This window comes from Nasonia vitripennis, chromosome 4, assembly GCF_009193385.2.
Source record: "Nasonia vitripennis strain AsymCx chromosome 4, Nvit_psr_1.1, whole genome shotgun sequence".
Taxonomy (NCBI): Eukaryota; Metazoa; Arthropoda; class Insecta; order Hymenoptera; family Pteromalidae; genus Nasonia; species Nasonia vitripennis.
This window is the reverse complement of record NC_045760.1, coordinates 16086006-16102949: the sequence shown is the minus strand read 5'-3', so window position 1 is coordinate 16102949 and position 16944 is coordinate 16086006. Positions and strand designations below refer to the sequence as shown.

Sequence of the window (16944 nt, the reverse complement as noted above, 5' to 3'; positions counted from 1 at the left end):
AATAGTAAGCTATTATTCATTTATAACTAATTATTTAATACTATACCAATATACAATAACTTTGTTTATTTATTATTTTATTATAATATTATGTAGGATACTATTATATTCAATATTTGATTGAACATTTTCTTTTATAAAATTTTGTGTTCTATCATTTATGAACTTTTTTTAAATTTAATCTAAGATGTTAATTGTTTTAACTGTATAAGTAATTGTTCAACTTTATTTACATATAAGCAAGTAAAAAATTGTAAGATACGCGGGCGACTCCATTTTTAAATAGTCGCTTATTTCATACCGTGCACGCACACTATAGTCTATAACATATAGTATATATAAGGTACCTATACTGCATTATAGACTATAGTGCATTTATAAGTGTCAACGTCAAGTCGTGTCTTTACATTACCTATAATATTTTTTAGAAGACTGTTTTACAGAGTCTTGCAAGGATTTTTTGTCCTCAGTGCAATGTTTATGATAAGACTTAAAAATCTATTCAATTATCAAATAAGTTGATTGAGCTTTTGGGTGTTTACTTAATGCCAAAAGTTAACCTCAACAGAAATGGGAAATTATGCGGGTGATATTATTATTTGGTAAGTTGTGACACATGTGATTGTTTATTTAATTATTACTCCATTTATTTGGTAGTAAATATTGATTATTAATATTTCTATCCTAATCAAGTATCATTGATACTGTTAAAGTAGCATAAGTAAATAACACATATTTAGTTGCATTTATTACTGTTTAGATGTTTTCATATTTTTATATTTCAATATATTTGAGTATGTATGTGTATAAGAATTCTTTTTTAATTTTACTTTATTATCTTGACAGCCTGCTGGTTCTATTTTCCATATGTGTCATATATGGTACAACGCACATAATCAAATCCTTAGTGGGGAATGGAGAAAATATATTGAGTTCTGAAACATATTATAGTTGGATTGTTAGATTTTGCTTGAATTTTTCTGGCTATGCTACTGTTTTACTGCCAGGATACTTGATATACAAATATGTTAGAATAAGTAAATATCTTCAGAGAAAAGGTATGTTATTTTAATCAAAAGTTCATTCATTAAATAGTTGTAATTTCAGATAAAACTCCTGTTATCTTTATATAGGTAACGGATGTTTACCAAAATTGGTACATTCTTGCTTTGTGGGTACCAGTGATCAAGGTTTACTAGATTCATCACATTATTCTCCAACACCGACGAATAGTCATACATCGCGCACGTTTTTACAAGATTCATTTTTACTAATACATTGTTTTCTTGGTTTACAAGTTAGTTATTTAACATGGGGTTACTTACAAGAAAAAATCATGACACAGGTATTATGAAAATGAATTCTTTTTTTTTTGTCTTATTTAATTAATTAAACAATTATAGGAATACAATGATGGAAATGGTAACAAGGGTCATTTTAAGGATTCACAGTTTCTAGTCTTCATAAATAGAGTTCTTGCAGTTGTCATATCTGCAGTTTGCTTATTAATTATAAGACAACCACCTCATTCAATACCATTGTATAAATATGCATTTTGCTCACTTTCTAATGTTCTAAGTAGCTGGTGTCAATATGAAGCACTTAAGTATGTCAGTTTTCCATCTCAGGTTCTGGCTAAGGCTTCTAAAATTATTCCAGTTATGATTATGGGAAAAATAGTATCACGTACAAAGTATGAATACTATGAATATGTAACAGCAATTTTGATATCAATAGGAATGTTGATGTTCATGTTGGGTAGTACTGATCATAAAAATGGTAAATCAGACTTGTTATATCTATTTGTTAATTATATATTTTAATATTATACTTTATAATATATATTTAATATTCTCATAATATTTAAATTTATGATATATAAATTTGCAGATGGTGCTACTACATTTTCAGGAGTCTTATTGTTGGGTGCATACATGATGTTAGATAGTTTTACAAGTAATTGGCAAAATGCATTATTTAATGCATATCATGTTTCTAGTATACAAATGATGTGTGCAGTCAATTTGTTTTCATGCTTGTTGACAGCAACTTCTCTATTTCAACAATCAAGTCTTATGTATTCACTAATGTTTATGACAACAGTACGTTAAAACTTAATTAACATTTTATTTTGAATTACTTATAGATACTTGAGGTTAATTTTTATTATTTCAGTACCCTCGTTTTATACTGGATTGTATATTAATTTCCATATTTTCAACCACGGGTCAGTTGTACATATTTTATACAATTTCCAATTTTGGAGCTGTTACATTCATTATAATGATGACAGTGCGACAGGTAATTTCACTGGTTCATATACTTTAAAAAAAATGTATACTATATACTATTAGAGTTTAGTAAGTCATAATAATTTATTTTTAGGGTTTTGCAATACTTTTATCATGCTTATTGTACCACCACTACATCACACCACTTGGTATGTTTGGAGTATTTTTAGTATTTTTGGCAGTGTTTCTACGTATTTACTGCAATAACAGGTTACATTCAATTAAGAAGCGTCGTGCTGAGGCTGGTAGCATTAAGAATAGACCCTAAATATTTTTAAAATATTTATTTATTTGCTACTGTAAATGTTGTAAATACATCAACTTAAGAGTAATGATCTCATACTTGTTTCAAACATAAAGCGATAAAGGAAGTAAATTTCATTGTAAAATTAATGACAATATGTGATGAAAGGTTTTGAGTAATAAATACACATGGTAATGATAACAAACATGCTCTGAAATAAGTACTTGATAATAAACATATAAATAATGACTGATGTGCGCAATCTTTGGCATACAATATTGTTAAGATTTTTTATAAAAATTCAGCCTTCTGGTGGTGGACGTCTATAAACTGCCACAAGAAACATGATGGCAACGATAAGTTCAGCTGCCAATAGGACAAGTTCTATCCCACATAAAATCTGTTCCAGTCTTAATGTTCGATCTTGCCAGAATAAAAAGTAAAGGGTAGCTAAACTACTAGGTATATTCAAGGCTACTCCTAATAAAAATGGCAATCCATGATCTAGTAAATTTCCTTTTCTACCAAGGTATATTCTTATACCTTCTGTTGTAATAAGAAAAAGTAGGAGTGCAAATTCCATTGATATTGTCCCAAAACTTGTAGGAAAATTGTATGCTTTTACGCATTTCATGCAGAATTCACAAGTAGCAAACATTCCAAAATAAAACATGTTCAGATAAAGGAGTACTTGATACAATAATGAAAGCATAACTGCTGAAGACATTTTAGTATTTTTATTTATATATTTTCAAGTAAATGATTAATTTTTGTATATTATATTATTCTTCAGTTTAGATAAATATAGAAATGTTCACTTTACTCCGTATAATTAATTTAAGTAATTTTTTTGGAGTTTGTATGGCTGAATAAGAAAAAAAATATTCAACTAAAATGAAAAAATGTCTAAGTACAAAACTATTTATTTTACATTTATAGCGTCTTTAACCTCTAATCCATGAATATGAAGAAGTATAAGAAGGGGAGCATATGAGCTAAATTAATATTATACGGAAACTCTGTTGGGGGCGCTAAAGTAGCAAAACAATTCAAATCAAAAAGTGGTAGCTGCAGGTGCGGGAAATTATTATTATAATCTCCATGAGATCTTATTAAAAATTGCAACTCCATTATTATTCATTTACCTAAAGTACTTAAACACCAGCGATCTTCAGAAAATCTGTTTTCCAGTTTCGTCTACATAGTTCGCTTTATAATGCAATCTTATAAATCTTAAATTATTATTTAGAAAAATCATTAAATTAATAAATTAATAAAATAAATAAATGAATAAATTTAATAAAAAAAGTATAATAAAAATAATATTAGTCGTTATTATATTATAAGTAAAATATAAAATATATTAATTACGCGTTGAGTTGTTAAAAATGAAGATATTCAGTTTTATTTTAAGAATTAAGATCTCATAAAAATGTATTTATAATTATCTAATTCTATACACTATACACATAGATCCCATATTTCTTTTTATTAAATATATTATGAAACACAATAATGTGACCAATATATTTTCAAGATTTAAAGAATCAAAGAAAAAATTCTTCTTTTTGGACATAAATTTACAATAATTTTACTCTTGAAATCAATGAAGCAGAATATGACTACATAAATTTTGTCATTTTTTTATTGCAATTAGTTGTAAGAATAGAAAATAAATAACTTAATAGTATTTGATTTTTTTTTAATTAAATCTATCAGTTATAAATGTTATACATTTCACACGTGGCGTGCATGTGCACATTTGTGCGTGTATATTACACATACAATGCAATAAATATAACAAATTTGTAATTGTATAGAAATAATATTGTATAAAGTGTCGATTTGCAAAAGACTTACCGTGTAAAATTGTTTTATAAGCTTAAGTTTGAACTCTTACGTTATTTTTATTTATTTATTTTTTTGACAATACTCTCTCGAAAGTACGATTTTGGACCGACACATCGTTAATATACGATGCAGAAAAATGCACGACGATTAACTGTGATTGTGATAGTTGATTTGTTTATAATAAATTTCGTTGCTATAAAATAACATCTAGTATAATATACAATTGTTATAGTTATTTTATGTGATAGCTAGCTTTGCTTCAATCACATTAATCAGTCACGTACACAATCACATATAGATTTAAAAAAATAATTCTGTGCATCCACCTTCTTTTTAACTAGTATACAAAAAGTAACAATATCATTTGCCTACGATCGTTCTCATGAACTTGCACATTTACATATTTTACGATATTAATATCGTAATTCTTTTATACTTATTCATTTTTCAATTTAAAATAAATTCTATCATTGAATCTTTATTCCAGTTTCTCCATTAAAGTCTTTCAAGCTTTGTGACATAGATCGCGTTTTGATGGAGGTATCAAATGACTTGGTAATTCTGCGGGCACTTCATGTCCATCTAATTTAACGTTGATTAGATGCATGGCCAAAGCAAATTCATCAGAATCAAGGTACCCATCTTTGTCAACGTCTGACAGTTTCCAGATTTTTCCAAGCACAGTGTTGGGTAATTTAGATTTAACCATTTCAGATTTAGCAGCTATAAATACGTTTAAAATTATAAATTAGATTATATATATATATATATAAATTTATTAGACTTTTTTTTTTATATAATCTATGCTTACCTGCACCAGTAATTTTTCCATCAGAAGGTCCAAGAGATTCAAACAAAGAATCATATTTATACTTTTCTTTCATAACAATCCATTCTGGTTCATTAGAACCTGCATCTATACCTTCACCTTTCTTGTATCCAAATGGACTTGCTTGATCTTCAACTCCTTCAAATGCTCCTCCTTATAAAACAGTAAATAACACATTATTATACATATATCGATTAATCTATTTTCTCAAACAAATATGTATGCAAATAAACGATATTTTACCTTTTATAACTGGGTCTGAAGTTGTATTACTTTCTTCATGTGGGATCATTGCCATAAGTTTAGCAATATCGTCTGAAAGCATTTTATCTACAACTTCTAATAATCTAGGTTTGAGAATATTAAACTTGGTGAAGTCATGATGAGCTAGATTTTCTTGCATTTTTTTGAGATCTGGAAAATCGCCTGGTGATATCTGTTGTTCGCGTTGAATTTGATCATAAATCTGTCCCAAATTTTTTATCAGCTCTTTTTTCTTATTATCTTTACCAAATACAGAGGGCATATCTTTACGCAAAGCACTAATAATATATGCATGTACCTATTGTATAGGTTAAAGAATTGTTTTATTAAAATTTTTTTCTAACTTGACATATATTATTTTTAAAAATGATTTTACCTTTGCTAGACGTGCTCTTTTGATTAAATCATTGAGTTTTCTTAATGCAGCATTTCGAGGCAGTGAACGCATATCTTTAAATAGGTCTTGTTCTTCATCTTCAAATAATCTACAGTGATACAAAATATGAGGAGAATTCAGCAATAATCTCAGAATTCGCATGCAGATAATTAATATTGCTAATATTCACCTTCTATTAACATCATATCTTAAAGGTTGATCCCAGAAAGATCCAATATAAACACGAGCAACTTCTGGTGTTTGTAGGACTTTACCAAGAGACCACATGAGAGCACCATAAACACGCATGAGTTGTTGGTGATCGATCATATCAGCTTTGTTTAAAACAATCCTAATTTTATCATCATGTCCCCGTAGAGCTTCAATTGATCGACGAAATTCGTCAGATATATCTAGCTTATGTGCATCAAATAAAAGAATTATTCTATCTACTCTTTCTGCAAACCATTCTAGTACTCCAGTGAAGTCGTAGCCTCTGTCCACCTGCAGCATAATTCACAGATTTAAAAAAAATAAGTTTGTATCAAATATTACAGAAATTAAGTACTAGTTAAGAGAATAAAGCAACATGATAAAACAATATAATAAGGATTGAAGGCTAAGCTCTGATATGCAGATTACTGCATTAAATTAAATTTATAATTATATTTTTTAAAGACATTTTCACCCCATATTTCTGTAAATAAATAAATAAATAAATAAATAAATAGATAAGTACATTAATTACACACCCTTTGTTTCTCTCCAGAAAGTATTCCAGGAGTATCAACTATAGAAATGCCTTTCAACACTGGCGAGTTAACTGTGGAGCACTGGAATCGATTGAGGAAGGCGTTTCCAAACTTGGTAAGTGGCCTAAACTGTTTCTGTGGATCAACGATGAGGGCATTACCAGGGATAACACCCTCTTTATCGTCATACATAACAGCAATAAATCTGTCGGTAGTTGGTTCTGGTCCAATTCTAATTCCAGGAAAGTCTCGCTCCAGCAGATACTTAATGAACGTTGTTTTACCAGTAGAATACTGTCCCACCAGAAGTATCATGGGCTTGGCATCAAAGTCAGGATCATCCAGTTGTGGGGAGTGAAAGTCATGAAACTGATATGCTTGCTCCAGTGGCAGTAGTTTAGTCTTATAGATCTTCTTGAGACCCTCTGTGACATTCTCAAACAGTTCCTGCTTGTGAGAGTCATCCTTGCTGAGCCAGCTGAACATCTTGGAGGTTTAAATGCAGCTCCTTGTTGTTCTTTGTACTCTATAGTTAACAGAATTAGAAACTTCCATTAGAATTTGAATGAAAAAACGGGAAAAAGAAAAGATACTAAGTTGAGCCCCTTTTTTTATACCATCAAGTTTCCATTCTCGCGGAATCCATACAATCGCGCTTTAAATGTACTTGGAAACGTCAAACTATTGATTATTACGAATGACTATCGTCTAAAAAAGAGCAATCGGCTAGACGAGGCCGTTATTACGAATTTCTCAAAATAAATTAGAGCGAACGATGCATGGAACTCGACTGAGCAATCGAAACATGATCGAGGCAGGCCTTAGTGCAGACGCAAGACATCAGTAAGTATTGCACAGGAGAGTTAGAGAGAGAGAGAGAGAGAGAGAGAGAGAGAGAGAGAGAGAGAGAGAGAGAGAGAGAGAGAGAGAGAGAGAGAGAGAGAGAGAGAGAGAGAGAGAGAGAGATCGCGAATGTAGCCGGCATCAATTAAAGGCAATCGAGTAACAGCAATAAGAAAATTAGATCGCAGCCCCGGCAGCTCGACCAGACGACGGCGAAAACTTGTCAGCTGGTTGGCATTTAACCTTTCAAGAAATCTCTCGCGGCGACTTCGTGTTGCGCGGAACGTCGTCAGCTCAGGCGGGTATAGCAATTAGCAGCTATAATAGCAGCCGACTACTGAACTGATGTATATAAGGTATATATAAATATATGTATATAACTGTCATATGAGTCGACGTGCCGAAAAAAATCTTCTGCACCCAATGCTGCACACCGCACTCAATTTCGCTCACAGGGGGGATACACACAGAGTGAAAGGAAATGAAATGTTTAGTCACACACAATACGACGAGGATGATTCACAGCAACAGCAGCAGCAGCAGCAGCAAGTCGGAGGAACCACGCGCAACACTTTGAAATCACGCTCTCTCAACGCATCGACCAGCTGTGCCATCACTCTTTCTCGCTCGCACTCTCTTTCGAACTTAGGTAGACACGCTCCTCTCTATACTCTACACAGTGTCTCAGTTGTGCATTATGTTTTAAAAAAAGTGGGTCCCGAGAGCGCCGCCTCGCTCCGATGGCCTCGCGAAAGGATAGTGAGAGAGATTTTCTCGGCGTCTTATATACCTACGCTCTGTGTGAAAATAGGAACTAGCGTGCAATATAAGTACACTTGGTTATGCTTATGTTTATGCTCGCCACGAAAATTTAAACTACTCCGATGCGGCTCCGCACTGCACACACGCGATTACGCTGATGCTGCTGAGTGCTGTTATGTTACACGCATGCACACACTGCTGACCCTAACCTGTTCTCTAGTCTCACTTAGATACTCACTGTCTGGCTTGGCTGCGGCTGGACTACTCTACTGTATACTGGTGCTATACACTGTTTCTGCTGGGGTATAGTTATAGCATAGTAGTAGCCGTGGGCGGGAGGGGGAAATAGAGAGAGAGAGAGAGAGAGAGAGAGAGTCGGAAAGCACCCGTAGAACCAAGTCCGGATATATACTTTTTTTATATATATATATATATATATATATATATATATATATATATATATATATATATATATGTGTGTGGGTGTGTGTGTGTATACGTCGGAGGACGGCTGCTCCAAAGCGATAGTGTGCACACACGTATGCACAAAACGCCCATATGACTGACAAGACGTGAATGGCCCGTGAGTGCGTGTTTTCGAATTGTATATAGCGTACAAAGTCCCCTCTCTCTATTTTGCTCGCTCTTTTTCTTTCGATTTTGTATCGGTGATTTTATCTGAGTGCACATAATATTATAATAGACGCACTGCACTAATTTTTCGAAGACGATAGCGCGAGTAAAACGACTGTAGATCTTACATATAGCGTAAGTCATCGCGGATATCGTGTGCGAATACAATTAACTATGAAAAATTTGCGTACTTTTGAATAAATAATGTTTGTGTTAAAACAATAGCAGTGCTTATCGACTATTTACTGAGTAGAAGACAGCGGCAAAATAGCGATAGATAACGTATTTTGAAAAATAGTTTTAGTAAAAGAATACGTTCCCTGCCATGCGCCAGCTATAGCAAGACCACGCGACTGACAAACAGTGTTTTGTTTTCATAAAAACTGTTTGAATTTGTAAAAACTGCTTCCTGCGGCTAAAAGCACACGCATACTAATATTTTGTTAAAAAAAAGTAAATTATACAAATGCATACGTGTAAGACTTCTTCAACAATATGACAGACTTTGATGCTTTTTAAAGTATAGCTTTAAAAAAAGAGAAACGATTCAAAGAAATTTTGCTCTTTATTTTTCCGGATTTTCCGCACAGTTAATTAGCTCTTGTCACACCGAAAAAAAACCACTCAGATTCAAGCGAAACGCGCGCGCCATTCGGAGAACACCAATTATACTGATATAATTGTAATTCCGAATTGGGATCGCGGCTAATCGAATCACATTGTTGGGCGTTTGCTTTCCGCTATGCTGATGCTCGTCTATCTGTGTATCCGCTGTAAACGTATGTGTAGATGTACACACCTCTAGAGCGAAACTCGTCTCAGCCGTCACTCTGCCAGTACACTTATGATTTGCGGAATGCAAGTATGTGGAATATGTGAACGCAACATGCTCTGCACATGTGTGCATCGTACTTTGCGCTGTTAAGCAGTTGATTGTTATAGTTATATCAAGGACGGATGTAAAGAAACATTTCTCCCTGTCTCTTTTTTCTTACGGTTGAATGAGCTTTGAGTATTTGTTTGCTTTTGGGATTTTCCTACATGATTCGCCATATTGGGCCATATGCAAAATGGATTATAATATTAGTAGCCTTTTTTTCCCTAATTCGTGAATACACCTCGAAACTTCAGGTGCGGCGGAAACTTTCGCTGTAAAAGTAATATTTTTCAGAGAATCAATACGAACAGTACTTCTGTTGTTTTTATAGCTTATCTAAATAGTCTTCAAAAACTATGTAACTGTATCTGCCGCACTCGTTTACAAGTATGGAATAAATAAATCACATCTAAAGTATTCGATTTCTAAGCATGATGTGGCGGAGATGAAGCAAAAACATTATCATTCGTACGTGGAGAGAAGAAAAATCATCATTTTTACATTTCGACTTATCATCTCGACACATGCGTGATAAAAATCGATATAGCGCAAAGTTTCGAGTTATTCTTGCACTTCGGTCTTATCATTTGTAATTAAAACATCGTGTACTATATTTGTTAGACTGGTTCATGCTTTGCAGTTATGAGTGAAATATGCAAACGATATTCTTTTTCGTCAGGGCCGGTCGCGTCATATCTCAACGGAATAAACTTCATTGCCACGTCGATTTGTTTCGAATCGCATTTGAAATATATATTTAAGATTACGTCCGTTACATCTTTATATTGTATTATAGCCACGCGACGGCCTTCTGAAACGCAACTTTGTTAAACAGCCGCCCGTTACATAATTGTTATCTCGAACTCGCGCATTCGTACTGGTTTATGTATAACGCGGTAAACATTATACATATAGAGGCTCCCAGCCACTGGCGGTGTACGAAAGAATTAAAAAAAAATTCGAAAATGGCGCACTTTATCATCTGCGAAAAAATTCGCGCTCGAGTAATAAAATTCTCGCCGTACCAAATCCAGCCTCCGACTACTGAACGCTCTGAGTAAATCGCGCATCAATAAGCAATTTGTATAGGTATCATTGCGATGTCGCCTATATTACAAGACATAATAGACGAGGTTGACGACCCAATTATCGATAGTCCACTTGAAATACGCACTCGTCATTGCGTTCTACTACCATTACTACGTATACGTATACGTCAGCCGCTTTATGCCCTGTTTGCATATTATGTATATATAACAGCAGCCTCGATAAAACAAAAGCCGCGAACCATTAAATCATCGCTTGTGTATGTATATACATGCTATAAACGTAGACTCAGAGCTCCGAAGTACACTGTGCCGCGACTGTCTCCACGCGCCGCTCTCCGATGATTCAGACGTGCGGTACTTTTATACAGCTATATACCCGCACATATTGACGAAAAGTATATATCTATACATGCGCGACTCCTGGAAAGCACGTTCAATCGCGAGTTCGATTATCGACGAGGTAAGCGAAAAATGCGATATTTTTAAAGTAAGCATTCGGCATGCAGTTATGTATCGGGAAGCTCCGCGAGTTAGGCAGCTTCGGGGATATCGAGCGGCGGTCGAGTTTAATTGTGTTCGCGTATATATACAGCGCTATAATCTCGGCGGGCTGATAAGGTGATAAAAGCATTGAACGAGCATCGGAGCCGAGTGAATCACGGTTGGGAACTATTTTTCGTCTCCTCGCGAGGCTATGGCACAAAAGAACGCGCCTATGTACTTAACTACGCTGCTCATCTGTGCGTATGCGCTTTGTGTTCGTATGCGCCACTTGGCTCCATTTGCCATGACGCTTGAATTGAACGTATGGGTGTAAATGCATTCAGATGTGCCGAGAAGAGAAGACGAAGAGAGAAAAGAATGATCCGATTATGGATCAGTTTATACGGCTTAGATCTTCAAGTTTCCTAAAACTGTATTTTCATGCGCAGCTATGATTATATAAACGTACAGAATTAATTCTCGTAAACTTATTGAGAGCGAAAATTGAATAGTAAAGATAAGAGGGTACGATTGGGCTTTCTCCGGTCGTACAGACAACAATGTGTTCCATATGTGTCAAGATAAATATGAGCGAACTAGTTTCATCTGTAAATATACGCTGGCATCGCCAAACAATTTACTGATTTATTTTTACCAATTTTATTTTCGACAGCTATTTTGAAATTTCTTTTGGGACAGATTTATACAAGATGACCGAAAATTGTTTTTATATATCAAAAGTCAAATATTTAAGAAGACATTTATCGCATTTGCTATACGCATGTTATACTTTATCTGCTTCTTTTATCGCAATGTCGCTCGAAGAATCTCAAATTTCACCGATCTTTTTCTCTTCAAACATCAGACTGCACATTCATTCAATTTTTTCCGCAGTTCGTGATAAATTTTTAAAGTACATACAGAATCATTTATTTGTTCATGCATAAATGTTTACATCATTGAAAAAATTATAATTTCCCCTCACCTCACCCCATAGCATATAGAGTAAAAAGGGGCCAACGTTGCGGATTATTCGTTATAACAGGTAGTTTCCTCACCATATCCTGAGATGCATAAAACAGAATCGTAATCTGGTACAGCGCTTGCACGAACGCTGTATTTTCAAGCTTTACAGCGCGCAAAAAGTCAGCGCGAGTAAGTATACGAACTAGCCCAATTCAAGCCTGCATGCAAGGAAACGTTGGCCCTCCTGCCGACGAGTGCGTCTATATCTTTCTCTCAATCGTCGCTGTATAACGGCGTCTCTGTTGGCAATTGTCGCGCGCTCGCACGCATTACGCAATATATGGCACATATGCAAAGCGCCGATTGCGCAACGAGCGTTGCTCGCACTGGAGCAGATTATACACGTATGTGTATATATGTATATAGTACGCGTCAACGGCCACATCCTCTCGTTTCCGAGCTAGCGATTCTTGCCGGATTCACCCGTTTAACGAGCCGCCGCCGGTGCTCTTGAAACTGATGATCCGACGACGTCCTTCCGCGGCTGCGCTTCGCGTGTTATATAGCTGTGCAACATATATGTAAGCGCTATTATATGGCTCTGGAAAAGCGCGCAAACACGCCAGTACAGTATACAATGTCGGGCGTTGTCAACGAGCCGATTGAGCGGCTCGTGTATATAACTAGCGGTTGTGAAGCAGCGATCGTTTATGCACCGCGGAGATGCGGTATAGATGTCGAATTTATGACTTGCTGATTCACTATACACACAAAGTGTACATCGAAATTGAGCGCGTTTCGCGTGAAATTGGAATCAAATGATATACTAATTGCGATAAACTAGATGATAAACCCAAGAAATAGAAATAAATTGTCTGAACATTTCAAAGTATTAGAAGAGTATACGAAAGCTATTTCATAAATTATATACATTGTACGACTCGATTTTATTGTTTTATTTTTTTAGAGCGCAGAGCTAGAGAGGCATAACAAATAATTTTAAAAATAGACTACAGAACTGTTCTTTGTCGTTTTTTTCTATTGTTATTTAACGCTTATCCGTGAGCTAGCACATAGCTATGTGTTGCGTGTACAATATATAAGATGAATGTTTCAATGTAGTTTTCCGTACGTTTATTTTTTTTCCACCTCTAGTCTATAACTGCCATCTCATATGAACGATTGAGTAAATTAAGAGTTGGAAATGCTATTCCTGCTTCGATGAATTTTACTCGTGTAATCGTTATATAGCCATAATGTACAGAAACGATAAAATATTTTTAAAAATCCGTTTACATCGATCCAAACAAAACCAAACTAAATTCTGAAATGCATTATTTGTCTTTTTAAAATATCTTAATTTTATAATATCACAAAACAAAAATACTTTTCCTAAATTCAGAGACTAAGAAAAAAAAATATAAGCCAGTACTTCATCTCATAAATATTTTCATCCCCGTTTGTCGCTTATCATGGTTAAGCGAATATCTTCGCGTAGATTTGACATGAAACTCGACGCAGAGAACACCAATTTCATTTTTTTCCTTTCTCATGACTTTGACACTCCATTGTCGCGATACGCATTTTGTCCTCGAACAAAGCGTTTTTTCTCTCCACCGTTTATACTGAAGCAGCAGTTGCGCGAATTTTTCCACCTCAAATACAACGTGGAGCCTGTATATAAAAAAAATATAGACAGTTCGAAAAAGCTCTTTGATCGAATTTGTCGTGGTGACTCGCGTCGGTGTAATCTCATTGGCAAGTTGAAATTCTATTATAGATAAAATAATTTTCAGACAATATATACTATTTAATAGTATAATTAGATTTTAGATGTTATATATATACTTTTAATGTAAATAACACGTTCCATAATGATCCTTATTGCCTTTTTACGTTTGCAATTTTTTATCTTATTTAGGTCTTTGCTGACATTTTTAACTTTGAATATCTCATTATACCTCCGTTTTGTTTTACCTTCATTAATTAAGATGCTTTTCACAAGACAAATTCACGCTCTGTTTTGTGCTTTCAGGTGGTATACGTTCGTTTCTATTTTTGATGTACTCAGCGCTCGAGTTATTCGTGTAAACAGATGATCTTATTTTGCTATCGCAAAAAATGTTTGAATTTCTTTTAGACTTCAGATTTTATCTTATGATTTTTTAAATCCAAGACACCATATTTTGCATGCATAATTCATTTTATTTTAAATTTTAAAACAAGATTCGAGTGGCTTTCAGTCAAGATTTTTCCAAAGCCGATAAAAGGTGCTGAGAACTACCAGGAACAAGATCGGATTTATGGGCAAAAAACCAACAGCTGCGGTCGTGAATGCATGTTTATCTCAGGAAAATCGTGCCGAGCTTTCTGTTGATGGTTCTATTTCAGAATTGACTAAATGCTTATTCTTCACATCTATCAGACTCATTAAAATCTCAGTATGTGAAATATATACACACACACGCACGCACACGCACGCACACGCACGCACACACACACACACACACATATATATATATATATATATATATATATATATATATATATATATATATATATAACACAATTTTAAGATTAATTGTACAAAATTAAAGTGTACAAATCCATCATACAACTTATAACGACGACGATCGATATCGAGATCTCACTGGCACAAGTATGTATTCGCGGGTGCAGTTCACCTTCGGCAGCAGCCTCTTCCGCTAGGTTTCTCCGGCTTATCTCTTCTTTTATCCTTCGCGCGCAACGTCAATTCCCGCGTGACTATATGTATAGCGCGCTAGATACTGCGGTAGACCGAGAGAATCCAATTGCTAGACTGCACTAGAGCTTGCCGCTTCAAAATGCATTGATTGCCGCATAAACCTTGAGAGCTGAACTTATTGGATGATTCGAGAGCTAGCTCCTCGTATTTTCTGTAATTAACCGATTTCTCAGCTGCAAACGCTCGGCGTGCGAAGCTGCAAATAACGTATAACGGATATTATGATCGCGATGATATTTATGCGCGCGTGTATACAGCCACGCAGCTTTCGAGACGCGAGATGCACGTGCCGTGCAGCGAGTGGGAAGAACGTTTATAGGCAACTGAATTGCGATGACGATCTGTATTTGATATTGTTTGATACTCGTTAAACGTTTGGCAGACGATACTAATTCGCGTCATGATAACGGCGGACTTTGTGCGCGAGGATATTTAATGAGAGCGTGAATGTATATCGCATATAAATTGGGATCATCAATTATCGGATGTTCATTAGATTTTCTCGCTCGCAAATTTTAATTGTTATGTTTGCAATTTAATGCAGTATTTCGCTTGGGGGCTATTGCGATTTTTGACGACTAATACTGGAGGGGTATGAATCGTATCGATTATAAACTTCGGAATTGAAGGCAATATCAATACACGCATAAAAACGGTTTCAGTATCGAGTTTAATGCATTTACAATTCATAATCACTCGATGCAAAATTGCTTTCGATCCATTTTTGATACAAATATAAATACACAACAACGTACAAATTTTTGTTTTGTGACCAATCAGGATAGATACTATATTTCATTTTTCATATATTTACGCTATATTTTGTATTTTTTCTCGTAATTTATTTTATCTTTAAAATTACGCCATCGATGACGTTAACGTGCTTTTATTTGCCTTTGCAATATCGTAGGTGGCTTCTGCTTGTGCTATCTAGAGTGATTATATTGATTCAACAATTTTTGTAATTCCTATTGGGAGTTTCGGGAATTAAGAAACATGGCGTCAACAAAGTCTCTGTTTTACATTGGTGGTATATGGGAGTTCAGTATTTTCAATCAATTTTTGAATAATAATTATTGTAAATTGTATGTGAACTCATTAAATTAACTTGTAGAGTTGATTATTATCTAGAGCGAAATGTATTTTTGTACTGAATACAGAAAACTTACTAAAAAAAGAGTCTGCTGCACTAACTCGTTGCTCAAGGACTGTAATTCCAAAATGCAAAAACTCTGTCATTGAGTTTTTACTCAGTACTCAGCACAGGAACGATATTTACTACAAATTGACTTTAAAAAATGTATTTTGAGTATCTGAGCAAGAGTACGAACAGTCCATTTTTCAACTACCACTTCTGCGTCATTTTTATCGTTTTCATTTTAGTAACAATATACCTGTGACCAGATAAGGCTTAGATTTCAAAGAACTTGTTTGTAAAACTAATGAATATAGCTCAATTTTTTCTGGAGCTTTTACGGAGCACCAAACATGTTAATCATGCCAGACTTTATAACGTTCTGACCTTCTATCATGTTTCTTGACGACGGCGTAGCCTCACTCTATTCACACGGAGTGTGTAAGGACGCTGACAAGATTTTTTATCGTGTAAAAGTTTATATTTCTACGTTTTTTAATGAACCTCCATAAGAGCCCTGTGTATTTCGGAGACTTTCTGGCCGCCATCTTTGTTAACCTTCAAGCGCGCGAACCGAGCGCGCGAACCAAGTTTATACTCCCAATATGCGAACATTACATTTTATTCTTTTGACTAATAACAGTTAATATACAGTGATGAAATAATTTTTACATTGATGGGTCGCAATTAAATTACTATGTTGTGTAGTATAGGAACTCGCTTCGCTCGTGCGAAAAACCTCAAGCAAGGTAGAACACCATCTCTCACAACAGTCTCATAATATACTATAAGGTGATTATTTTTTTTTTTTACATGGCATTT

The 16944-nt window shown here is 34.6% G+C and overlaps 2 protein-coding genes across 13 annotated transcripts; one reads left to right on the top strand and one right to left on the bottom strand.

Moving 5' to 3' along the window:
• Positions 1 to 336: 336 nt before the first annotated feature.
• LOC100115006 (adenosine 3'-phospho 5'-phosphosulfate transporter 1) lies at positions 337 to 2788 on the top strand. Its single transcript, XM_001599793.6, has 7 exons — positions 337 to 602; positions 847 to 1058; positions 1134 to 1345; positions 1404 to 1779; positions 1891 to 2102; positions 2176 to 2301; positions 2386 to 2788. Exons 1-7 carry the CDS (start codon positions 571 to 573, stop codon positions 2557 to 2559), a joined length of 1344 nt encoding a protein of 447 aa, XP_001599843.1. The 5' UTR covers positions 337 to 570; the 3' UTR covers positions 2560 to 2788.
• Positions 2789 to 4216: 1428 nt separating this feature from the next.
• On the bottom strand, positions 4217 to 14852 carry LOC107981248 (EH domain-containing protein 3). 12 transcript variants are annotated; one of them, XM_032599021.1, is made up of 7 exons: positions 14836 to 14852; positions 6608 to 7133; positions 6046 to 6359; positions 5856 to 5964; positions 5459 to 5777; positions 5198 to 5368; positions 4217 to 5109 (listed from the first exon to the last, which is right to left on the bottom strand). In XM_032599021.1, exons 2-7 carry the CDS (start codon positions 7091 to 7093, stop codon positions 4892 to 4894), a joined length of 1617 nt encoding a protein of 538 aa, XP_032454912.1. In that variant the 5' UTR covers positions 7094 to 7133; positions 14836 to 14852; the 3' UTR covers positions 4217 to 4891. The 12 variants fall into 12 exon arrangements, with proteins under 12 accessions (XP_032454912.1, XP_031784597.1, XP_031784602.1 ...); XM_031928737.2 differs by lacking the exon at positions 14836 to 14852 and adding an exon at positions 8451 to 8635; XM_031928742.2 differs by lacking the exon at positions 14836 to 14852 and adding an exon at positions 8422 to 8498.
• Positions 14853 to 16944: the final 2092 nt, after the last annotated feature.